This window comes from Cervus elaphus, chromosome 32 (genome assembly GCF_910594005.1).
Source record: "Cervus elaphus chromosome 32, mCerEla1.1, whole genome shotgun sequence".
Classification (NCBI taxonomy): Eukaryota; Metazoa; Chordata; class Mammalia; order Artiodactyla; family Cervidae; genus Cervus; species Cervus elaphus.
Genome location: NC_057846.1, coordinates 13,048,960 through 13,076,287, shown reverse-complemented (window position 1 = coordinate 13,076,287; position 27,328 = coordinate 13,048,960). Strand labels below are relative to the sequence as shown.

Here is a 27,328-nt window from a genome sequence, read left to right as displayed (position 1 = left end):
ATGTTTCAGAACTCAGAAAAATATAAAAAAAAACACATTCAGAGAAGTCTCCCATCTCAAGCCCAGCCCCATCCCTTGATCTCCCGATAAATAGCACTTTTCATTGGCTTCCCTGTTATTTTCCTTTATTTCCTTTAAAAAATATAAGCAAACACATGTATGTACTCTTACTGCTCTCTCTTCTTTATAAAAAGGGTAGAACACTATATATTCTTGCCTGGGAAATTTCCATGGATAGAGCAGCCTGGTGGGTTATAGTCCATGGGGCTGCAAAGAGTTGGGCATGACCAAGCACACACACATTCTCTATTTTTTAACATTGGAGAATACTGCTGCAATTTATCACTCAGCATTTGTGCATGAAGGATCACACAATAAATCATTATAAAGACAGGCGAAGAGTTCCCTGATGGTCTAGTGGTTAGGATTCTGGACTTCACTGCCATGGCCCAGGTTCAATCCCTGGCTGGGGAACTGAGATCCTCCAAGCCAGACAGTGTGACCAAAAATAAAATAAATGGCCATAATGGTTGGAACATTTTACAAAGAATACCTTAAAGACAGGCCAAACTCATATGCTTTCTGGTGTGTGTTGTTTTCCAGGTCAGAACTGCGGGGGCTTAGTTCAGGGTCCCAATGGCACCATCGAGAGCCCGGGGTTCCCCCACGGCTACCCCAACTATGCCAACTGCACCTGGATCATCATCACGGGGGAGCGCAATCGGATACAGCTGTCCTTCCACACCTTTGCTCTGGAAGAGGACTTCGATATTCTGTCAGTGTATGATGGACAGCTCCAACAGGGCAATCTGAAAGTGAGGTAAGGTGTCGGCTCTTCCTGTTACAGACCAGGTGGCAATGTTTGACATACTCAGATTCTGAAACTTCATTGGGGTTAGCATTTGAATTTAATGATCAGAAAGGAACATCTTAGTTACTATAAAGAAAAAGTAAAGATTGGGGATGTGTGCACCATGTTTTCAATCCCTAAAAGCACAACTTCTTACTGAAAGCAATCACTGAGTTCATTAATAGATACCAAATTGTTCAAGATGGGTAAAACAGTGTTGCTAAGGTAATTTAACTACAGTTACAATACACCATTGTTTTTAAGCAACTGTGGGTTTGAGAGAAAAAGCACAAAGGTACATGTCTGAGTACAATTTAGAGAACAACAAAAGGAACCTTGATATCATCATAGTATATATTCACTACAAAGGATATAGGAGGTGGGTGGGGTAAAAGCATGGAAAAATATTGCGCTCTGGAAAAATTTTGGTTTGCCCCATCATAATACATCCCATTGCTCATTAGCTTTCTCTTTTGATATATGATTTTTCACCATGAGAAAGAACAATATTTCCTGGGATGATTGTTAGGTTATATTTTTAATTTATCACCAAGATTGTATCTGTACAATATATCCATCTTTTTTTTTTTTAAATTTTGGCTAAGGAATAAGGACTATCCATTTCAAAGACATTGGAATTTCTTAATATATTAATAAATATATAACATGAATGTATATGAATATAAATGTATTAACTAGCTAGTCAATATGTTAAAAAATAGATTATGTCTATATGTCAAACTATTTTAATTGCATTTCTTTATGCATTTTCAGATATAAATCACCTTATAGTTTTTTTCGGATCCATCTCCAGTGTTACTGTCTGATTTTCCAGTTGTTCTTTCTGAGACTTACTGCATATGGCTACCTCCTTTATGGACTCCTTAGCCAAGCTTGCTTTCTGTTGTCAAGGATGCATGGGCCAGTGTGTTTGGACAAAGTATCTACATAGGCAGTACTTGTTAATTTGATGCAAGATTTCTTAATCTCTCTGATGCTCTTCTATTAGTTATTTACTAGTTTTTATTCCACATAAATGATTCTACTAGGGAATAGTGCTATTTTGTAATAACAGAGAGAATTGTAATAAAAACTCCAAAGAGTTGTGACAAAAAATAGATAATCCAGTTAACTCAAATATTAAGGCATATAATTCTGTGTTGAAAGTAATTCTTTCTCTTCTGATGAGAAAACAAAGCCTATTGCATGTGGAAGTAAAAAATATTTCTCTGTGAGGAAGAGTGCCCAGCTCTTGCATGGTAACTTTCCCAGGAGTAGTCTCAGATGCAGCCAGATCGATCATCTGTTGGATGTGATTTTTAATTTACTATACAGCTGAAAGCTCTCCTGTTCTGAGGGAAAAACTGCAAATGATCTTCAAATCTATTATTTTAAAATATCCAAGGTCATTTTTATTCACTCTGTAGGTTCAGGCATTATTTGGGGTTGGGGGAGCAGTTTCCAAAGTAATTAAATAATTACATAAACTTCTGTTGCTTATAAAACAAACAGCAAAAAAAAAAAAAAATTCTGTTAATATTTCCAATCTCTATAACTCTTGTAATTTCTATAATTCTATCCTATTCTAAAGGAAATCTATCTTAAATATTAATTTTCTCAACTTTGATGTTGTTTAGTTGCTAAGTCGTGTTCAACTCTCTTGTGACCCTATGGACTTTAGCCACCGGTCCCCTCTGTCCATGGAATTTCCCAAGCAAGAATACTGGAGTGGGTAGCCTTTCCCTTCTCCTCTTCCTGACACAGGGATCAAAGCCAGGTCTCCTGCATTTCAGGCATTCTTTACCTTCTGAGCCACCAGGGAAGCCCAATCTGCCTTTAAACCATTTATTATTCCCTTAAGTTTTTAAGTTGATACTATGATCATTTTATATGTTAATGAACTTCCCTGGTGGTTCAGACCACAAAGTATCTGCCTGCAATGCAGGAGACCTGGGTTCAGTCCCTGAGTTGGGAAGATTCCCCTGGAGAAGGGAATGGCTGCCAATTCCAGTACTCTTGCCTAGAGAATTCCACGGATAAAGGAGCCTGGTGGGCTACAGTCCACGGAGTCACAAAAATTTGGACACGACTGAATGATTGACACTTACATGTTAATAACGATAACATTTTGGAAAAGGCATACCTGCCATCTTCAGTTTTATAACAGGATCAGCAGTAGAAATATTAAGGTTAGAATAGTTAGATTCATTGTATTTTATCCTGAGGTACTTTATTAATATTGGTGAGTTATATGTGTGAAGCTTAATTCTTACTCACTTAGCTGTTTTAACTAGAGAAAGTAAGGAAGGCTGATAAGAAAGAAACTGCTTGGGTTTGTATAAATTACTCAGTTACTTATAAGCTTTCATTTGAGATGAATAACAAGTCACAATTCCATGTGTTTCTTGTCCTTACAGTAAGGAAGATGTTTTTGTCTTTCTGTTAAATGATTTAATTTTTCCTCTGAACTCCATAGTCAGAATGCCTCTTTGAGTGGACATCCTAATAGTACATTATAAGTCTTCTGGGCCACAGAAGTGACCATTTCAGGTGTCCTAACAAATTCCCAAATCATATCAGAAACAGAATTCTAATAATAACTGCCAAGCACTATGCTGTGTGCTGTGCTTAGTCAATCAGTCGTGTCCGGCTCTTTGCGACCCCACGGATTGCAGCCCGCCAGTCTCCTCTATCCACGGGGATTCTCCAGGCAAGTATACTGGAGTGGGTTGCCATGCCCCAAGGGTCTTTACAAATATAAAATTTGAATCAAGAATGATGTCAAATAGGAAATAAATAATGTTGTGAAATAGGAAAAATAATGATGTAAAATAGAAAATGTTCTCATTATTTGGGCAAATATGTGAGCAAATTGTAGTATTTCAACATTAGTTCATGGACAAAATAGTTGTATAATAATAGTATTGAAACCTAATTAATAAGGTTGAGGTGGAGACTCCAAGGCTATTTGTTTCCCATTGTATCTTGGAACAGTTGTTCCTTTCTCAAATACTATTAAATCGCACCCAGAGCATCTCTGGAATTCAAACAAAGGGCACCTTTGTGAGAGACTTGATGTGCGAGTTGCCAATTCATTCAGTTGTCAGGAAAGTTACTACTTAGAGCTGCCATGGTCTCTGGTGTATCACTTCTGTACAAACATTGTTTTTAGCAGCTCAACATGTGCAACAACCAAAAATGGACAGTTGTATAATATTAAACAACGTGATCATTTTACTATAAAGAAATGTATTTTGTGAAATACAATAAACATTTTTATATAAATTACATAACATTTAGATGTAATCCCCAGCTAACAAACAGAATTTGAGGTTAAGAATCACTCATGTTTATGTTGTAACTTGAAATTTAGTAAGAATATATGATTTACCCTATGTAACAAAAAAACTTTAAATAAAGCAATAGTGTACAGTGTATGTTTCATTTTGGATTATTTATATGAAACAAACTCATATATGGTTTATATATCCATCAATAAATCAACTTTTACTATGGGGCTATTGAGCATTAAATGAAGACTTCTTGTGAGCACAAAAGAAACAATTAGACTCAAAATTAGAAATAGAAATCTGCTCCTAGATTATCTAGAATTAAAACCTTAGTTACTCACTGTTTTTTAATTAATTTCTATGGGAGTATAGTTGATTTACAGTGTTATATTGGTAAAGTGAATCATTTATGCATTTGTACATATCTACTATTTTTTAGATTCCATTCCTATAAAGGCCATTATAGAGTATTCCCTGGTTTATACTTTGCGTTCCTTTTGGCTCAGACAGTAAGGAATCTGCCTGCAATGTGGGATACCTGGATTTGATCCGTGGGTTGGGAAGATTCCCTGGAGGAGGAAATGTCAACCCACTCCAATATCCTTGTCTGGAGAATCCCATGGACAGAGGAGTCTGGCTGGCTACAGTCCACGGGGCTGCAGAGTCGGACACGACTGAGCGACTAAGCACAGCGCAGCGTTTCACATATAGCAGTGCGTTTGTGTCAGTCACAAGCTCCCAAGTTGTCTCTCCCCGCTTTTCCTCTTTGTAACAATAAGTTTGCTTTCTACATGTGTGACTCTGTTCCTGTATTGCAAATGGATTCAGATGTACTATTTTCTTTTTTTAGATTCCACATGTAAGTGATATCATGCAGTATTTGTCTTTCTCTGTCTGGCTTACTTCACTCAATATGACAATTTCTTCAGTCCATAAATGCTACTGCCAGTGGCGTTATTTTGTTCTTTTTTATAGCTGAGTAATATTCTATTGTGTGTGTGTATATATGTATATACATACCAGATCGTATCTACCCATTCCTCCATGGATGGATATTTAGGTTGCTTCCGTGTCCTGGTTATTGTGAACAGTGTCGGTGACAAACATCAGGGTACATGTATCTTTTCAAATTATGTTTTTCTTTTTTTTTAACAGATATGCCCAGGAGTAGGACTGCTGAATAGTATATTCTACTACTGGTAGATAGCAGTGGTGTACTACTACTGCTGGTAGCTCTATTTTTAGGTTCTGAAGGAACCCATATACTGTTCTTCGTAGTGGTTGTATCAGTTTCTTTCCTCCAAGAGGGTACGAGGGTTACCTTTTCTCTCCACCCTCTCTAGCATTTATTGTTTGTGGATCGTTTGGTGATGACAGCGCTGACTGGTGTGAGGTGATACCTCATTGAAGCTTTGATTCAAATTTCTCTAATAATTAGTGATGTTGAGCACTTTTTCCTGTCCTCTTGGCCATCTGTGTGTCTTCTTTGGAGAAATGTCTATTTAGATCTTCAGCCCACTTTTTTATTTTATTTTATTTTTTTTTTGAGCTTCATGAACTGTTTTAACATGTTGGAAGTTAATCCATCATTGGTCACTTAATTTGCAAATATTTTCTTCCGTTCTGTGTGTTGCCTTTTCATTTTGTTTATGATTTCCTTTGCTGTGCAAAAGCTTTAATTAGGTCCAATTTGTTTGTTTATTTATTTTTTAAAGTTTTCATTACTGTAGGAGGTGGATCAAAAAAGATCTTACTGTGATTTATGTCAGAGAGTGTTCTGCCTATGTCTTCCTCTAAGAGATTTATAGTATCTGGTCTCACTTTTCAGTCTTTAAGCCATTTTGAGTTTATTTTCTGTATGATATTAGAGAATGTTCTAATCTCATTCTTTTACATGTAGCTGTCCAGTTTTCCCAGCACCACTTATTGAAGAGATTTTTTTCTCCACTTTATACTCTCGCCTTCTTTTGGTAGATTAATTGACCATAGGTGTGTGGGTTTATCTCCAGCCTTTTTCTCCTGTTCCATTGATCTATATTTCTGTTTTTGTGCCCTTGCTGTTTTTTTATGAGCTGTCATATTACTTCTGTTTTTTAAGTCTCTGGCCATATTGACTCTGTAGTTTCTCTTGATTCTCAAATCTCCATGGAAGTCCCACCAGGTGGTCATAAAACCCTAAACATTTTATTTTGCAGTATCTCTTTTTAAACCACAGCCTGTTTTGATGCTCACAGAAAATGCTCCATGAAGGCCCTGTCCTGCCCGAGGCTGACCCTCCATAGGGGGTGACTATGACGGAGACAAGGACACGTGGCCCCAGGCTCACCCCCTCTAATCCTGAAATGGCCGCTGTGCTCCTGTCTGCATTCTGTGTTGCCAGTAAGAAGAACGCTCTGGTCAACATGACCCTGATATTAAAGGAAGCCTCCAACCTGACCCCAAACTGTTAAACATGTCTGCCTTCCAGTCTCTTCCATGTGTCCCCTGTAGTGTTTCAGTCCACTCCGGCTGCTATAACAGGATATATGGTGGACTGGGGGGTTTAATAACAATGGCCATTTATTCCCCATAGTTCTGGAGGCAAAAAGCTCATGATTAAGTTGCCAGCAAACTTTGTGTCTAACGAGGGCCTGTTGCTTTGTTCATAGGGGCTATCTGTGTCTCTGCTCTCAGTGTCTTCCTGTGGTAAAAGGGGCTGGGGGACTCTCCAAGGTCTCTCATAGAAGAATGCTAATCATAGTCATGAGGACCCCACCCTCCCTAGTGTTAGTCACTCAGTTGTGAATGACTCTTTGCAATCCATGGACTGTAACCTGCCAGGCTCCTCTGTCCATGGGATTTCCCAGGAGAGAATACTGGAGTGGTTGCCATTCCCTTCTCCAGAGGATCTTCCTGACCCAGGGATCGAACCTGGGCCTTCTGTATTTCCGGCAGATTATTTACCAGCTGAGCCACCAGGGAAGTCCCTCACCCTTCTGGGAAGCCCCCCACTCTCTCCCTAATCACTAACCACTTCCTAGAGTCCCCGCCTTCAAATGCCAGCACATTAGCAGGGACAGGGGAGAATGTGAGTTTGCAGGGGGGGAGAACAGATGTTCAGTCTATGAATATATTTTAGGGAACATATTTAGTAAAATGGGTCAATGAGTTATTCCTTGCTCTGACCTTATAAGAAAATATAATATACTACAATATTCTTCATCTTTCACTCTGCTTGCCTAAGTTATATTCAACTTTCAAAACCAATTACATATTATATTTATTAATATTTCACAAAACTGTTCCTGTGCATCCCAAGTTAAAAACAACACCCCTCCAACAAGTCTTTTTTTTTTTTTTTAAATTCTGAATGCCTTTAGCACTTGCTATTAACATAGACCTTGAATCATGTACTCCTTTGAAATCATAGTATCTCTGATGTTGCCTTTCTTGAAGGTTATATGTATCTTTGTGTTCTAATATGGAAAATAGAACATACATCCTCCAAGGCCAAGAACTGTTCTGTGACTGTCTTCTCTGGTGACAACAGATACTTCAGTTTAAAATAGTCAATAAATCTTCATGGAGCAGTTTTGATTTAAACTATTCCCGATTCAGGACCACCCCTCACTGAACTCTGTGAGTTTAACCCAACATGACTTATATGTAACTCTCTCCTACAGGTGAGCATAGAGACAGTCATATCTTGTAGACATTCTCTAAATTTGAAGTTGTATTTCAATTTGTCCCCAAATCTAAAATAATTGAAGTTGACATCAATTTCCAAATGTGATAACATTATAATATCAAACTTGGAAAATAAATCCCATTATAACCTCAAAAAGTGAATAAAAGTGGACCTATGAAGGAATACTGTGCCATGCAGAAGTGGAAAATCAACATATTTATTCCATGATTATTACAAGTCCTAGGAAAATAGCTGTGACAGACTTCTTCGCTCTACATTCGTCTCACTTTTACAGGATTATCCCTAATTTTCTGCAGTGATGGTGATGAAGAGGTAAGAGATGACTGTGATAGGGCCGTGAAAGTCAGGAAATCATGACTGGGTGATGCTGAGGTGTCAGTCTTGTTTTGTTTTTTTTTCAAAGAAATGTGGTTGAATGTATTACCAAAGAAATTTGTATAATATTAACTCTATCTGGTGATTTTTTTTTCATTTATTTTTATTAGTTGGAGGCTAATTACTTTACAATATTGTAGTGGTTTTTGCCATACATTGACATGAATCAGCCATGGATTTACATGTGTTCCCCATCCTGAACCCCCCTCCCACCTCCCTCCCCATCCCATCCCTCTGGGTCTTCCCAGTGCACCAGCCCTGAGCACTTGTCTCATGCATCCAACCTGGGCTGGTGATCTGTTTCACTATAGATAATATACATGCTTCAGTGCTATTCTCTCAGATCATCCCACCCTCGCCTTCTCCCACAGAGTCCAAAAGTCTGTTCTATACATCTGTGTCTCTTTTTCTTTCTTGCATATAGGGTTATCGTTACCATCTTTCTAAATTCCATATAGATGCGTTAGTATACTGTATTGGTATTTATCTTTCTGGCTTATAATGTTTAGAACTTGAGAACTTTTAAGGGCTAATAAGGGGGTTTGGTTGCATTTGGATTAAATTAGGCTAGAGGCCCAGCAGTGTTGAAATTCCACCCTCCTCTTCCCCATTGTCATTATGAGGTCCTAGGGAGCCATTCACAGACCCATAGTCAGATAAAAATCAAAGCATCATTTTATCTTTAGCTTGACTGGTGACTAATGTCCCATGTAAGACTCAGAGAAACATTGGATGAAACAATAGGATAAAAGCTTCCGGAGTATTGTATTCATACCAACATCTTAGCATCTCACTGCAGGCGGCCAGCCATGTGGTCAGGGACTGGAAGGGATGGGGCAGCACCATCAGACCAGCACCCCGTGAGGGAGGGCCCTGGAGAGACGGTGTTCCGGCCTGCGTGAGGCAGCAGAGAGGCCCTCTCCGCAGGGTGGACATCTCAGGCTGTCAAAGCCCAGGGGCCCCACCAGCGCTTAGGGATCTGATCAAACAGGCCATCCTGTCCGAGAGGGGGTGCTGCAGGGAGGCTGTGGGGGACAGCGGCAGTGTTCCTTCCTCTCCTACAAACCTATCATGTTTTGATGAGTCTGAATCTGTCAGCCATGGTCACTATTCTTTGTACATATTTTAAGATGATGAAATTAAAAATCATTTGATACAGCTTCCAAATTCCCTTCCTGAGCATATGCTTTAAATTAGTAACTCATGGTCAAGATAAATGTCATCAGGTAAGATTCAGTCCATTGATTTATTTTTTTATGTTGGTTGTCTGCAACTGGCTAGTGTTGAAGAGAAGACCAACTGAAGAGAAGATCAAAGATTCAAGGATCCAGTGGAGGCGTAAACATGTATTTCTGTTTGCATTTATATAAAAATATGTACTTGTATGCTTACCAGGTAGCACTAATGGTAAAGAACCTGCCTGCCAATGCAGGAGACGTAAGAGACACAGATTCAATCCCTAGTTTGGGAAGATACCCTGGAGGAGGGCATTGCAACACGCTCCATTATTCTTGCCTGAAGAATCCCATGGACTGAGAAGCCTGGCGGGCTACAAAGAGTCAGACATGACTGAGGCAACTTAACATGCATGCACAGATGTAGTTGTATATAATCTTCTCAGCTGAGTTTAATGTGCAACAACTCATTAAAAACTGCAAGTATTTTTTCATAAGACTCATTTATTAACAAAAGTGACTAAACTGTAATAATGGAAATTCTGGAAATAAAAATATGAAGCGTTTAAGGGAGATAGGCAGAAATATGTTTGCAAAACTACAAGCAAGTTTCAACATGTATTTGAATTCTGTTCACTACTATCCATGCTGCAGTGGTGTTTTTACGTGAGCCAAAATGGATGGTTTATTTCATTATCTTGGTCATTTTGGAAGTAACAAATCATATTAATATGGGCAACTGAGTGCTTTGAGTAATCATGAATATATATATATGGGGAAAATATTTCCCAATCCCCCAAATACTAGGGCAGATTTCTTGTATAAATGTAGACATATGGAAAGGCACTCAGAGTTACAGAGAGAGGATGAAAGGACAATAAGACTAACAGCTAACTTGCAACATGACCCCGTTTTAGCAGACAAATCTCTTTTAAGGTCTTGGTGACAGAAACATGAAAGTAGACACAGTTTTATAAAATACAAAATCTTGTCTTCACTGCTTAAAACAAAATTAACATGTTGGACCATCAATTTAAATATTAATATGTAATGATAAAAATACTAACAAAAACTACTTCAGTATACATAACTTAGAAGTTATGGAGAAAATGACTGAAGAATTGGACATCCTGAAACTTAAAATCAAAAAACCAAATTGAGAAAAAGAATTTGCAATAATATGAAACACAAGGCACTATTTTCTTAATTTATGACATGTACTCCCAGAACTATGAGGAATTAAATAAATCCTTTAATTGAAAACCAGGTAAAAATATGAACAAGGAGTTCAAATATAAGCCATCCATGGTAATAAGTATATTTAAAGCAAATTAAAACAATAATGCAATATAATACTTCACCACTCTGAATGGCAAAACTTAAACGTTTTTGGTAACTCAGAGTTTTTGACATACTTAGACAAATGCTTTTATATCCTGTTGGTAAAGTTATGAATTGCAGCAGTTACTTTTAGACAGAAATTTTGAAATTTCTCTAAAATTTAAAAACTATTAATACAAGTTGTCTCCTTCAGCAAGGCTATTCTATGTAAGAATTTATTATACAAAATTACCATGAAATATACATGGAATGAAATGCGTATGGGCGCATTTTGATAGCATTAAAAACAAATTCAAAAATGTATTTTTTATTTTATAAGAATGTCTATCTTTCTATATAGAGCATGATTAGAGGGTGCATGTTTTACAGTGTACTATGAAAAAATAATAAATGAGATCTTTATTCACTGGCATGAAGAAATTTCTCAGTATATGCTTCCCTGGTGGCTCAGCTGGTAAAGAATCCACCTGCAATGGGGGAGACCTGGGTTCAATCCCTGGGTTGGGAAGATCCTCTGAAGAAGGGAAGAGCTACCCATTCCAGTATTCTGGCCTGGAGAATTCCATGGACTACAGTCGCACGTGACTCAGCGACTTTCACCATATGTTACACTTATAAATTATAGCAGTATCGGTGTTCAATTACTCTCAATGTTTTATTTTCTTGAATAAGTGGTATGTAATATCTCATAAAACACCATCTGGAAGTATGGATGCTGGCGGGACCCAGGGTATCCTTCCTTATATATATTCAATAACTGCAGCACATTGTAGTGATTGCAAGGAAGAGGTCAGAAGGAGAATCAGGGCATCTATCCAGCCCCAGGGCTCCCTGAGGGCTGCCTTCCAGCCATTGTCATTTTAATCGGGATAAAATGCTGCCTTAATCCAGAAAAAGTATGGCTCTCCTGGTGTTCAAGGCAGGCTAGGAGTAGGGGAGGTTTTGTTTTTACTGTTGTTGCTTTTTTCTCTTTTTTTCAGAATTCAGATGCAGTTGATGTACAATATTATATGACTTTCAGGCGTATATCAGAGCAATTCAGAATTTTAAAAAATTATATACTCTATTGATAATTATTGTAGACTTGGCTGTATTCCTTGTGTTATACAATATATCTTTGCAGCTCGTTTATTGTATACATAATAGTTTGTGCATGTATTAACCACTAGTTTCATTTCCCTGGGTCTGTTTCTATTTCATTATATCCATTCTTTTTTTTTTTTTTTTTTATATATATCCATTCTTATATTCACTTTTCTTTTTTTTTAAATAGTTTAGATTCCACATACTAGTGAAGACATTTGGTATTTGTCTTTCTCTGTCTGACATTTCATTATGCATACTGCCCTACAGGTCCATCCACGTTGCTGCAAATGGCAAAAATTCATTCCTTTTTATGGCTGAGTTGTTTTCTAATATATACATATACCACATCTTCCTTATCCATTCATCTGTCAGTGGGCACTTGGGTTGCTCCTGTATCTTGACTCTTGTAAATAATGATGCTGTGAATGTTGGGGTGCATATATCTATTTGAATTAGTGTTTGGGTGTTTTTGATTTTTGTAAGTATATGTGCTCTGCCTCTGGACTTCTTATGGAGGCAGTTATCTCTATGTTTATGAATATCTGTATCTTAATGTTTTTCCCCCCTCTCTCTCATATATATATATGAGAGCAATCTTATGCTATAGGGAACGTTTGGTAATGTCTAGAGACATCCTTGTTTGACACAGTTGGGTGGGGTCCACTGGGTATGGAGATATAATACTTGCTGATGGATGCCTTAAGACACACAAGACAGCCCCATGTGACAGAGGATTGTCTGCTATGAAATGTCAAAAATGCTGAGGATGAAACCCGCTGACCTGAAGGAATAAACCGCCTGTATAGGACCATCTGTGGCTGTAACCATCTACATCTGCAGGTATACCTCTGTGTGCCTCTCTATGTTGTTTCTCGTGTGCAGAGACCCAGGCTGAAAGAGGTCAGTGAGAGTGCTCTGAAACTGACGGTCTATCTCTGCATGTGGAGGTAACCAGGCAGATGGGCTGATTGAATTGAACAGAAATGAGGGGTCTCCTGTAGGACTGTGTCAGCAAGGAAGTGGGATTTCTAACATATTGTTATTCAGTCACTAAGTTGTGTCCAACTCTTTGTGACCCCATGAAATACAGAATGCCAGGCTTCCCTGTCTTTCACTATCTCATGGGGTTTTCTTGAACTCATGTCCATTGAGTCGGTGATGCCATCCAACCATCTTATTCTCTGTCACCCCCTTCTCCTCCTGCCCACAGTCTTTCCCAGCATCAGGGTCTCTTCCAGTGAGTCGGCTCTTCATATCAAATGGCCAAAGTATAGGAGCTTCAGCTTCAACATCAGTCCTTCCAATGAATATTCAGGGTTGATTTCCTTTAGAATTTACTGGTTTGATCTCCTTGCACTCCAAGGCACCTTCAAGAGTCTTCTTCAGTGCTCGCTTCGGCGGCACATGTACTGAGATTGGAGCGATACAGAGAAGATTAGCATGGCCCCTGCGCAAGGATGACACGCAAATTCGTGAAGCGTTCCATATTTTTTTAAAAAAAAAAAAAAAAAAAGAGTCTTCTTCAGCACCACAATTTGAAAGCATCAGTTCTTTGGCACTCAGCCTTCTTTATGGTCCACCATAAAGGCATCACTTAATTTCACCAAGAATCATTGTTACCTTATGTCTCAAAAGGAAATAAAATTGTTATTATTATTTCAGTCTTTGGTTTCTGGGAAAAGGAACATAAAGGTGTCCAAAAGTCAGTAAGATATTAATTGACTTTATTATTGTACATGATAGTGAATCTGCAAAAAGTTTGTTCAAACGGCTTACTGGGAAGCCATCCATCATAAAGAGAAGCAGGAGCTATAAATAACCAGATTTCTTAGAATTTACAAGATTTTAAATTAATTTTATGTGGATGACTGTTGCCGAAATCCTGGCCTCTGTTCTCCAGTGCTGAATAGAAATACAGAGACAGGGTTTTGGGTGAAGTAGAAGAGTAGCTTTTATTGCTTTGCAGGCAGAGGGGGGCACAGTGGGCTCATGCCCTGAAGACCATGTGACCCACCCTGGTGGAGTTCGTGAGGAGTTTTATGGTGTTCAAGTAATGGGGCCTGATCAGCTCATGGACAGTTCTTGGATTGGTTGGCATCAAGGTGAAGTTTCAAGCATCATCAACCTTCTAGTTTCAACCAGTTGAGGGTCTCTGTTCTTGTGGTCAGCAGGTTTCATTGGGGGGAGGGGGTAGGCTTCCTGTAAAAACAACGTAGGAATGTGTATCAGACCTTTATTTGTATCTTGCAGAAAACTGGAAATTTGGTGATTCTGTTATGTTGCAGAATTATAGTCGAAATTTTTACCAGTTCTTTATCCCAACAGCTATTCTTTGTTTCTGCATCTTCACATTTCCCAATCATTAATTAACTCAAGTCAGCATTTTACTTCAGAAGATAAGGACACAGGGGCTTGTACATGGCTTCATGACCAGATCTGTAGTTGAATGATTTTTACATTTAAAATATACTTTCCCCCCTACTTGCCCCTCTTAGGTGTTTAGGTAGCAGAACCTTTGCTGATTTCTCTTTATACCCCTATCCAACACTTAGAATACATTAAACCATTTCATTTTGATTGAATACATGTACATTAGTTGTTTCTAAAATAATTTTAAAGGAATGAAGTCTATGTACAAAAATATGCATTTTAATTCACAACATTTAAAAGGCAGAATAGGATATTACTTAGAATTTAAAATAATTACTTCCTTTACTATAGTAAACACAGTCACCCTCCCTTTGCATATAAATGCAATTGACTTTTCATCTGAATGCACTGAAATATGGGGCTTCCCAGGTGGCGCTAATGGTAAAGAATCTGCCTGCTGATGCAGGAGACAGGAGAGATTTGGTTCGATCTCTGGATCAAGAAGATCCCGTGGAGGAGAGCATGACAACCCACTCCAGTATTCTTGCCCGGGGCATCTCAAGGACAGAGGAGTCTGGTGGGCTACAGTCTGTAGGATCGCAAAGAGTCGGACGCGACTGAAGCAACTTAGGACAAACGCACATGATGAAATATAATCAAAAGGCAAATATATATCTTAGAAGCCCTCTCCCAACCTTTAAAATATTACTGTTATCCTGGAGTAATCTTGATATTTACACATGATGAACTTGTGCATTTAACTAGCCAAAAGCATAATGTATGAAAATTGTATAAGTGATTAAGAGTGTTTACAGTTCAGAAGCCTCTAAATTTAGTAAATTCTTTCAAATAAGGTCATAGGAGCAGAAATATTGGCCCCTCTTTCTGAACCTCAACTATACATCTCCCCTGGCTTACCTCTTAGAACCTTAAGTATTAACTCAAGCAGGGTTCAGAAACTTGCTCATAGATTCCAGGTGGCAGATACAAGTGCATAAAACCTTTAAAGTCTTTCTTTAGCCCATCCTTGCCCTGAAGGATGAACCAGCTTGGGGAGGATCCTTAAATGAGTGGGAAATAAAACCTGCCCGTGTGAACTTCCTCAGAAGGTTTCAGAGCTCTCCCCTCCCAACCTTGGCCCCCTGGGTCACTGACCTTAAGTGGATTTCCTTGGCTTTATGCCGAGGAACCAGCGCTTGTTGGTCTCTGACTTACAATCAGTGGAAAATCAGATGAGTTTCTCTTTGAACCTTACCCTCAGTACAATTTCCCAAGCTCCAGGATTGTATTGATCCCACACTAAACCCTCAAACGGAAGATGTAGGGTCATGGCTATAGTTAGACTATACTACTCACTACCCTATACTTTATCACTGACATCTGTTACTTTCTATTTTAGAAATCACTAGTATAAACCAAAATCTGTATAGCTGGCTTCCTGCTTCAAGGAAACAGCGCCCCCCTCCCACCATAAACAGGGGGTGTGTTCCACTTGAGAGAGAGGATCAGAGTAAACAGGAAAGAATGCCAGTGAATGTTTCATGTAACCTATCACTTTTCAGCCCAGAGAGGAGAACTGAGGTAGACAAAACCGGGGCCTCCCCAAAGTTTCTCAAAGTGTTTTCCTTCAAGGAGACAGCATCTGTTTCTCATAGCTGTTCTTGGACCCTCTGTGGCTATTTCTGTTCTCCTCATATCACATCTTATAGATCCATAGTAATCCCATGGACAAATGTACCAAGCTACTCTTGGAAATGATAAGGTGCATTCACCACCATATTTTTTTGCTTACCTTTAAAGGTTTTCATATTTTACATGCCTAGGAGTCACATTTTTTTTTAATATTTCTAAAATTCAAATGCTCTGTGTATATATAGAGCTTTCTAAAAGATGTAGGTAGGCAAATATTGCCTTTGAAAAGTGAGAATGAAGGTGAGAAGGAAGTGGCCAGTAACTTACAAAGATGGATTCCTTGTAACTCACAAAAGTGGGTAGCTGTAACTCACAGAGGCGGAGGAGTTGTAACTTACAGAGGTGGGGGAGTTGAAAGCATTTATATCATCAAACTGATATACTTATGCTCATTGAAGTCGGAAGCACTGTCCAAGAGTCAACTGCTTTCAAATGCAACACATACTGCTCACGCAGGGACCTTGAAAGAATCCTTTACATTGCAACTTTACCCTCTAGATGAGGCTTTATAGCGTCATATACTATAGCCCTCGTATTTCATGATTTCGGGAAAATATCATGCGTATCTTTTAAAAGATAATGGATGAATAAGTTAGTCACTACACAGTCTGGGTGTTAGTTTTCTTTAAGTTAGTGACTTTTGTACATCAAATGCATATTTTAAATAACGGATGAGTGTGCACATTTCCCTGAAAACTGCAAGCCAAAGGCACAGCATTTCAGAGAAACACTTGGGGCCAGAAAAGGATATGGTGGGAAAGATTGAGGGGCATTGAGGGAAGAGCCACAGAAAAGGAAGGTTTGTTTCTGGGCTGATGACTCAAGGCCACTGAGCGAGCGGTAGGCTTGGTTCTGTCCATGGGCTATGGGGCCCTGGTTTCCTTCCACATCTGTCTGACCCCTACATCTGAGAACTCTTTCTCTTTCCAAATGTCCCGGTCATGTTTCCCACTTTCTCAAGCTCTCAATCAAGTAAACAGCAAACACACTGAATGAAGAAGAGAGTGATGATGAAACCGCATCCATCCTGAGATCACTTGCAAAGATGAAGATTATCCCCATCATCCCCTTTCAGTGTCGAGGTATGGATGTGTGAACCTCAGGCCACCTACCCCCACCCCCTGCCATTTGTCATTCAGTTGCTAAGTCGTGTCCGACTCTTTGTGACCCATGCACTGCAGCACATCAGGCTGCCCTGTCCTCCACTGACTCCTGGAGTTTGCTCAAAAGCATGTCCATTGAGTCAGTGATGCCATCCAAACATCTCATCCCCTGTCGCTCCCTTCAGTCTTTTCCAGCATCAGGGTCTTTTCCACTGAGTCGGCTCTTTGCATCAGGTGGACGAAGTAGTGGAGCTTAACTGCCTACTGTGGACCTTGCACTAACCTGCAAAGGCCACGTGGGCACACCTGTCACTAAGGGGTCTTTCTCTGCCACTTACTACACCAGCTCCTTGAACTCACAGGCCTGCTGCAGAGAGAGAGAGACAATGTGTGTATGTGTGTGTGCGTGCACTCAGTCCTATTTGAGACTGCGACCCCAGGGACTGTAGTCCGCCAGGCTCCTCTGTCCATGGGATTTCCCAGGCGAGACTACTGGGGTGGGTTGCAATTTCCTCCTCCTGGGGATCTTCCAGACCCAGGGACCATAGCCCAGTCTCTTACATCTCCTGCACTGGCAGGCAGGAGGAGGATGTAGGTACCTGAAACAGAGCGGATGCAAGGCAGCAGGTGAGGTGAGGCCGATGTAGATGCAGCACCTCTTCCCCAGCTCCGGCCAATGGCCGCCCAGCTCAGACGGGGGCTGAGTGCCGCAGCTGCTTCCAGTTGCTTCCCCGCTCAGGGAGGTTCCTGCCGGGAACAGATAACCCAGGCCCGTGGCCTCCCAAGAGCCCCTGCGGCCAGTGTTCTGCCAGCCGGTGGTTCCTGCAGTGGTTCCCTGGGGGCCCCGGTTCTTTCCGCCGCCGCCGCCCGCATTCACGGGCGCGTCCCGGGCATCCTCTCCTGCCCACCTCCTTGCGGGACCCGCACTTGCTGCCCTGGAAGCTCCAGGCCACACACGTTCCTCTTTGCCTTCCCGGCGCCCACAGTCAGTTGGCTTCCAGGACCAGGCCCACCCCACGGGAGGCCCCCAGAGAGCTCAAAGGAGAAGATTTCTTGTTGGAGGGGCCTGTGGATGGGCTGGACGTGAACCTGGGGCCAGAGAGTGGCCCCTGGAGGTCCTCTCCGGGGAAAAGACTTGAGGCGTCCAGATAGCCCCGAGCTGTGAGGAGGAGCAGCAGGCCCGAGGATGCAAGTGAGTGTAGGGGGTTTTCTTGCTTGGGGTTGTGTGTTTGTCTTGGCCTTTCTGTCCACTGGCTGCCTGGGGTGCAGGCAGTGGACCGCACCCTGGGGCTTTGTGCAGAGCAGTGTCCAAAGCGGGGAGCCCAGGGGCCCTGGCTCGAACTTCTGGGACTCCAGAGTAAGAGCCTTGGCCCCAGCTTGTGCTGGGAGGGTGTCTTTTGTTAGAAATTTTCCTGGGTTTGACATGAGAATGGCTGCTAAGCTGTGGATGGACTTCAGATTGCTGTCTTGGGAAGATGGTTTGTGTAGCTGCACTCGGGGCCCACCTAGGGCATCTGGGGTGGGGTCCCCACGGAGGGGGCGCTGTGTGCATGCGCCAGGTCGGGGCAGAGCTCTAGTGCCCTCCCCTTTAGCTACCTGGGCAGATAAAAGTGGCCCAGTCTGTGGTTCGCCTGGACTAGGAGTCTGTGGGCTTTGGGGAGCCCGGCACTGGGGTCTGGAGAAAGACGAGGCTGTGGACAGGCCACGGAGGGTGACCAGAACTGACAGAAGCGGGGTATCAGGTGTGCTCCCATGAGGGGCCTCTATGGTCTGACTCTCACTGTTTCCATTAAAAAAATATATATTTATTTATTTATTTGGCTGTGTCAGTCTTAGTTCCTGCGCACAGGATCCTCATTGTTTTATTATTAAAAAAGAAAGAAAAGTAAAAAGACATACAGTGCAGAAAGTATATGTGGGCAGCAGCAGCTTGAGGCCTCTGCCCTGGAAGGTTAATTAACAATCCCAGCCTTGTCAATTCCATCTGTTGGTAATTCCAGAGTAATAAGAGGAGGCGGCGGCGAAACACCTGGCCCCAGAATAGCTGGGGACCATCGAGGTTTCGGTTACTTCCCGTGGAAGATGGAGAGGTTTGATAAGATTTCAAAGGTATCTGCTGGAACAGAGCTCTCTGTTTCTTATGGCACCTTGCATTGCAGTGACATGGTATGTCATATTGTGTGTTTAAATGTTTTCAGTCACTTTAATAAAGTTTGTAATCACTCGTGTATTATGTTTTCACTCACTGTAAGTGAATGACATTTGTATAATTACTAGGTAGTGGATTTGCCAAGTTTTTTTTTTTTTTTTTTTCTTTCTTTCTCTGAAAACCTAGTGTTTCCTGAGTTAGGTCTCTGGGATGTAAATAGCCCCACGTGGTTGGGATGCAGTCTAGATTCCTTTATACAAGGGCTGGAGACAGTATTTTGGACAATTGTTTTAATTTCTTTGGGTTAAATACCTAGGAATGAAATAGGTCGGTCTTATGATAAGCTTATGGGGGCTTCCCATGTGACACAGTGGTAAAAAATCCTCTTGCCAGTGCAGGAGAAACGGGTTCAACCCTGGGTTGGGAACGTCACCTGGAGAAGGAAATTGCAACATAGTCCAGTATTCTATTGCCTGGAAAATCCTATGGACAGAGAAGCCTGGTGGGCTACATACAGCCCATGGGGTTTCAAAGAGTTGGACGTGTCTGAACGTCTGAACACAGTATTAATGATTTATGCTTTCTTGAACTGACCCAAACACTTCCTATGGGGTGTAATTTTTTACATTCCTATCAACAGTTGTGAATTCTAGCTGTTTCACACCTTTGTAGTCCATATATCTGCTCTTTAATTTTGGTCACTCTAATGAGTACGTTATGGAGTATTACTTTCTTGTGTTTTAATTAGCATTTTTTATGTTAGGATCTTTGCATGTGCTCACTGGTCATTCATGTATCTTCCTTTGTGAAGTCTCTCTTCAAATCTTGCTACGCTGATATATGTTACAGATAACTTCTCACAGATTCATTTTCTTTATGGTGTATTTTGAACAACATTTTCAATCTTGATAAAATTCAATCTATCAATATATTTTATGATTTTATGTTTCTTTAAATTTATTTTTATTAGTTGGAGGCTAATTATTTTACAATATTGTAGTGGTTTTTGCCATACATTGACATGAATCAGCCATGGATTTACATGTGTTCCCCATCCTGATCGCAAAATGTAAGAAATTTTTGCATGCTTTCAACCACAAATATTCTCCCTGATAACTTCGGAAACGAATAGTTCAGTTCTTTCAGTCTATGATTCATTTTGAGTTGATTTTCTTATGTGATATGAAGTAAGCTTTTAAATTCATCTTTTTGAATATGGATATCCAATTGTTAGAGCACCATTTATTGAAGAGACTGTAATTCTTATAAAGCTGAACTTTTGTGTTTGGTTCTAGCTAAGGGTTGATGCTCATTTTTCAAAACTTGAGATACTCAGCTGATCCAGCATTTGTTAAAAAGACTTCATTTTCCTCTTTGTACTGACTTAGCACAATTGCTGAAAGTCAATTTCTGATATATGTCAGGGACTATTCCTGTACTCTCTATTTTGTTCCATTGATCTGTTTGTCTTTTTGCTGTATTGATTATTGTAGTTACACAGTAAGTCTTAAGATCATGTAGAGTAGGTACTTCAAATGTGGGTGTTTTACTTTTCTTTTTCTAAGCTGTTTATTCTAAGCCTTTTGCATTTCATAGAATCATTTAGAATCAGCTTATCAACTTCTGTAAAACTTCCCCTGATTTTGGTTGGGATTGCACTGAATCTACAAATTTGGGAAGAATTTCCATGTAAGCAATAATCTTCCAATGCATGAATGCATACTCTCTCTGCATGCATTTTGGTCTTCTTTAATTTCTCCCATAAAATGTTAAGTTGTTAATAGATTCATCACTTACTATTCTTAGTGTTTTGCTGCTATTATAAATGTGATTTTTAAAAAAATAATTTCATTTTGTTTGCTGATAATGCATAAGAATGCAACCAATTTTTCATTTAGTGTTAACCTTGTTTCCTATGACTTTCCTCATTTCTTTATTTCTAGTAGCTATTTTGAAGACCCTCCGGGATTTATTTTTAGTGGGAACAATGCTCTCTGTGCAGAGGGCCAGTTCTACTTCCTCCCTTTGGCCTTCTCTTTTGTGGGCTGCTTTGAAATGGCTAGTACCTTCAGCTCAGTGCTGCAGAGGTGATGAGTCACCATCTTTGCTTGGTTCTGACCACAAGAGGGGAAGTGATGACCATTATAGATGCTGTTACTTGTGCTGGTCACTGGTTATCAGTGATTATAAGAGGATTGCCTCTTGACTGCAGTCTGCCCTTCCTTCCCTGCTCTGTGAGGGCAGAGCTCTACCCGGGCAATGCTCACTTGCCAGCTGGCACCAGGCTAAGCCATCCCAGTTGCTGTGGGGGCCTTATTGGAAGAAAGGACTGTCCCTGCTGCTCCCGTGTGCCCTTACTTTCCTGCTTCTTTGTCAAGGGACCGTCATGCTGTACAGAATGTCAGAGGGCATCGTCCTCTGTCTACAGAGCTTTGCTGACTCTTGGGGTGCCTTGCCAGGTTCACCAGCACACGCACATTCCTGGTTGACCTTGGCAAACATTTCCACTCTCCAGTTGACCACTGGACACTCCCTCTCCAACAAGTTCTGAATCTCAGCTTGGTAGGAGGGGTCTTTTATTTTGTTTTCCATTCCTGGGTGCTCTAGTTGTTCAGTTACTAAGTCATGTCCAACTCTTTGTGACCCATGGACTACAGCATGCTAGACTCCTCTATCCTCCCCTGTCTCCCATAGTTGCTCAAAATCACGTCCATTGACTTGGTGGTGCTATCTAGCCTGCTCATCCTCTGCTGCCCTCTTCTCTCTTTACCTTCAATTTTCCTAGCATCAGGGTTTTTCCCAGTGAGTTGGCTCTTCACATCAGATGGCCGTAGTATTGGAGTTTCAGCTTCAGCACACTCCCAGTGAACATTCGGAGCTGATTTCCTTTACGGTTGACTGGTTTGATCTTCCTGAAGTCCAAGGGACTCTGGGGAGTCGTCTTCAGCACCACAGTTCGAAAGCATCAGTTATTTGGTGCTAACCGTTTATGGTCCAACTGTCACATCCATACATGACTACTGGAAAAACCATTGCTTTGGATATATAGACCTTTGTCAGCAAAGTGATGTCTCTACTTTTTAATACACTTCGTAGGTTTGTCATAGCTAGTACTACCCTCATCTTAAAGATAACAGCTACTCTCCATTTCTCCATTGTTGCAGTTCTTTTACCTCTTTGTGGTTAATCCTCTGCTAATCATTTAACCTTTTTAATCTCAAAGATTGAGTAAGGTGAGATGTTGAACACTTATCATGCAGGTGATGATTACTAAAGCCTCACATTTATTCATGGAAGTATGAAAGAGGAGTATGTAAATATTCAACCAAACTGAGATTTTCTTCCTTCCTAATGCAAAAAATGCTCATCCAAGCATAGTTTACAAGAAAAAAAGTGCTTGGAGATTTCTCTTTATATTAAATTTTTCCCCTTCAAATTACTGGTGCATTGTCTGTCTCCTGACTGGAACTTAACTGACATACTGATTGCACTTTTTTTTTTCATATCAAAAAATGTCCTTTATCAGTTTGAGAGAGTTTTATAGTGTTACTGGTTTGCTGAGGGTTTTATTGTGAATTAGAACTTAATTTGTCAGATTATTTTTGTGCATCAACTGAATGGTGGCCCTTTCTTCTATTAATATGGACAGTGTGATTAGTTTACTAAATGTTAATCCATCCCTTTCATTCTATAAAGTACACTTGGTTATAAGATTTTATATATTTATATATCTATTATATATATAATAGGTATAAATAATATATATTATATAATACCTTTAACATATTGTTAGGTTTGACATAATATCTTGTTAAGGATTTATATGTATATATGCAAGTGATTTTGGTTTGTAATTTCCTTTAATGGTAAACTTTTCCAGGTTTTGGTGTAAGAGTAATTTTAAAAGCCCAAGTAAAACAGTATTCCTCATCCTCTGTTTCTGATGCAGTTTATGTACTTTTGGTGTTATTCCTTGACAAAATTCAACAGAGAAACATCTGTGCTTGGAGTTTTCTTTGGTAAATCTTTAAAAAAAAATAGAATGTATTTTCTAGATTTATGACTTTTCAGATTTTCCATTTCTTCTGGTGTAAATTTTATTAAAATATTTTCTATGGTATCCACTTAATTTCTTATGAAATTTGTTGATTCAAAGTTGAAATCACATTATTTTGAATCCTCTTAATATTGGTATAGTCTGTGGTGATAAATTGTTTTTCATTTTTGGCATTGATCTGTATTTTCTATTTTTCTTTCTATCTACATTTTTATCAGTTTTCTGGATTTTTTTCAGAGACCAAACTTTGTCTTTATTATAGCCCCAATTTTCTTTCTTTAAAAAGATTCATTTCTTAAATTTCCCTATGTATACCTACTTTGGGCTTATTCTGCCCTTTTCCTAGCAATTTATGTAAAATGTAAAGCCACTGATTCATCTTTTGTTTGATATTTTCCCTCCAAACACTATTTTATCTGTATCACATGATTTGTTAATCTAGTTGTATTTTGTGGTAACTTAGTTAGAAATATTTTGTATTTTGCCTCCTGATTTCATTTTTGACATATTAATTAAGAATGGTGTTTGATGCAAATACTTGGTGCTTCTGTGATGAGTTTATTACTGTTGACTTCTCCTTTACCCTGATGTAGTCAGAATATTTTTATCCTCTTAAGTTTTTTGAAAGTTGGCATTATTTTTATCCTCTTATTGAAACTTTTTTTTTTTTCCCAATTTGGTCTTGCCCTCCCATATTGAGCCATCATTAAATAGAAGAAAGAATCACGCATGCCCATTTACTAAATTTCAGACTCTGGGCATATCATTTAACTTTCACAAGATATTTAAATACATATTTATATTCATATATATGCAAATTTATTTTAAATATCTATGCATATATATGTATATACATATGCAATCTGTATTTCTTGAAATGATAGAATATGAGTATTTGTTATTAATATATTTAATTTTATTCAGTAGGCTTCTGAAACATTTGTTTCTCAGCGCTAAGCACAACTGAGGCAAGTCTTTGTAGACCTATTACTATAGGAGGGAAAGCTTACATTCTGCTAACATAACATGATTCTGTAACTATGAATAGAAGTATTTGTACTTTTCTAAAGGTTTCATTCACCATAGTGATTATAATTTAATAAAATGTGTATGAGTGTTTTTGTGAACACATTATACCTATTCTAGTAGTCTAAACACATTTTCCAGTGCATAAATATAAATATTAACACTTAAAGTTTCTATCTGATTGGCACAGTACTAATATCTTTACTTTATTTGCCCCAAAATGAAACCATTAACTTAGTTTTTTACGAAGTTATTTAACTCCAAGGAAAATGTGTTCTGTAACTAATAATGTACAAGAAATCATATTCAGTTATATTAGCAGCAAGATTGCTAGGTTTTGCCTGGTTTCCCATGAGTTCCCTCTTGAGGGAAAAAAGGGAGAGAAAACATTACTAAAGCAGGATAATATGAGCAATGTGGCTAGAACAGAGCGTGTGTAAAGATAGTGGGAGGGGTGCCTGGGTCTATTCAGTGGATGAATCATGAATACTTTGAACGTCAGAGCAGGATGCAAGGGAACTTAGAATTCGGGTTTGAGTTAAGAGTCATGGTTTGTAATGATTAGTTTAGTGGGTCTTCCCCCAGGCCCCTTGCACCACACCCATGGCCATCATCCCAATCAATATCTGGTTACTTTTTCATGGAAGAAAAGACAGATAACTCAGAACTGAGAATCAGTCCTGTTGTCCAGTTCAGTTCAGTCACTCAATTGTGTCCGACTCTTTGCAACCCCGTGGTCTGCAGCACGCCAGGCCTCCCTGTCCATCACCAACTCCCAGAGTTTACTCAGACTCATGTCCATCATGTTGGTGATGCCACCCAATCATCTCATCTTCTGTCATCTCCTTCTCCTCGTGCCCTCAATCTTTCCCAGCATCAGGGTCTTTTCAAATAAGTCAGTTCTTCACATCAGGTGGCCAAAGTATTGGAGTTTCAGTTTCAGCATCAGTCCTTCCGATGAATATTCAGGACTGATTACCTTTAGGATGGACTGGTTTGATCTCTTTGCAGTTCAAAGGACTCTCAAGAGTCTTCTCCAACACCACAGTTCAAAAGCATCAATTTTTTGTGCTCAGCTTTCTTTATAATCCAACTCTCACATCCACACATTCTATTGGAAAAATCATAGCTTTGACTAGACGGACCTTTGTTGGCAAAGTAATGTCTCTACTTTTTAATATGCTGTCTAGGTTGGTCATAATTTTTCTTGTTGTTAAATGTTGCCAATCCCTGAGTGATACGTTCAGATTCTTTAGAGCATGTTGAAATGCTCTATAGCATTAATTTTATTGTTCCAGTATATTAAACAGCTTTCAAAGTCATCAGTACCTAATCTTTGGAAAACTGATCATGTAGATAGTCTATCCCACACCATTCCCCAAGTAAAGGAAAATCATTCATTTCTTTCGTTTGAATTAAACCCAGGTCAGAAGACTAGTGAAATTCAGCAAGGTTATTGATCTGTGATAGTTGTTAAGCATCCCTGTTGGGAAGGAATTCTTGAACAGAGAGGTAGATAGGTAAATCCTGTTTTGAAACAGAATTATATTATTTCAGTCTCCTTCTGGTGTTACTGAAATGAGTGCTCTCTCTGCTAGAAATAGAATATGGATTTGTTCTTGCAGTTTCTTTCCTGGAGAATTTATTGTAGCTCACAGTATCTATTCCAGTACTCACACTTTAGTATTATAAATGCCATAGATTAACTGTAAGGTAATGTGAAAGATCCTATAATATTTTCTGAGGATGGAAGTCAGAAATATGCTTTGGGCTTCCCCACGATACTGGAAAGTCAGTGACAGCATTTTTCCCCAGGTCTGAAAACAAGAAGAGGGTCCATAAACTGCATTTTGGATCTACTAGTTTAGCTACAACAATAACTGAGATATAGCAAATAATTTAACTCCCTCCCCAGGCAATGCCTCTGGCTGTGCAACTAGGAAACACATTAAAACCTGCTTCTGTTGGATAGAAGGGGAGCTAAGTAGGGGAGCAGAAGGATCCAGAAATAAATACACAGCTGAAGAAATCCCTATTCTGAGATTTTTGCATGGCTCCCCAACCAGAATATAAATTAGACCTCAGCTTAATCAGAGCATTATATATGGTCTTGCTCACTTTTTCTCTTCTGCTAAAGACCTCTGAAATCTCTCTGCATTTAGGATGCTTCGTTATAGACCACCTGAGTGTCAAGCTGCACTTGCAGGAAGGTCAAATTCACTGAATTTCCTGCTTCTAAGGAAGGAACCTTATATTCCTGAATCTTAATAGTATCTCAGAAGGGATAAGTTGTTGTTCAGTTACTCAGTCACATCCGACTCTTTGTGACCTCATGGACTGCAGCACACCAGGCTCCCTTGTCCATCACTATCTGTTGGGCTCTTCTCAAACTCTTGTCCCTTTAGTCAATGATGCCATCCAACCATCTCATCCTCTGTCACCTCCCTCTGCTCCTGCCCTCAATCGTTCCCAGCATCAGGGTCTTTTCCAAAGGATATTTACAAGATCTGGGCTTGAGTTCTTTTAGATGGGTCTTTCCAAGTGACATCACTGGCTGGCCACCTAGAATAGACCCTGTGAGTGGTCTCCATGTGGGTTGTTTTATTTCATTCCATGCCCAGGAACCACTGATGCAACCCTTAGCAACTTGGCAGTCTTGCAAAATCCAAGCTAACTTCATACTGTAGTGATCTGTCATTGTGCATATTCTAAATGAGTAGAGGACCTAAGAGTTGTCCTAAGGTGAGCTAACCAAGAACCATCAGCAAAATAAGCGACCAAATTTTATATATTTTAAAAGATCAATATTACAGTTTTCAGTAAAATATTGATTGAGTGGGAACAATCCCACAAACATTGGTCTAGAGACTGGGGGTGAAGTGACGAGCTAGAAGAGACAGGATGGAGAGTCTCATGGAGACAAAATAATAAATAATTCAAAATGTACAAGCAAGTGATTTACTCTTCAATGTTGAGTGCAAGAAGGCCATTCTGCAAAGTCTGGTGGTAGAGAATGACTGGGGTGATGAAGGGCAGATCGACTGGGGAATGGCCTGTGAGCTGTAAGAAGTCGGTTATAAGGTGACCTGGGGAAGCACCCTTCCAGCACAGGGAAGCAGAGCACCC

General features: G+C 39.7%; 1 protein-coding gene and 1 non-coding gene across 2 annotated transcripts in view; both read left to right on the top strand.

The window, feature by feature from the left end:
• The window catches only part of CSMD1 (CUB and Sushi multiple domains 1), a 2,014,689-nt gene that overhangs the window by 381,799 nt on the left and 1,605,562 nt on the right, over window positions 1–27,328 (top strand). The window contains exon 2 of the mRNA XM_043893675.1: window positions 604–820. Coding sequence (XP_043749610.1) covers window positions 604–820 — 217 coding nt within the window. The remainder of the gene's footprint in view (window positions 1–603; window positions 821–27,328) is intronic.
• On the top strand, window positions 13,191–13,297 carry LOC122688146. Its single transcript, XR_006339364.1, has one exon. It is a non-coding gene; the product is annotated as a U6 spliceosomal RNA (small nuclear RNA).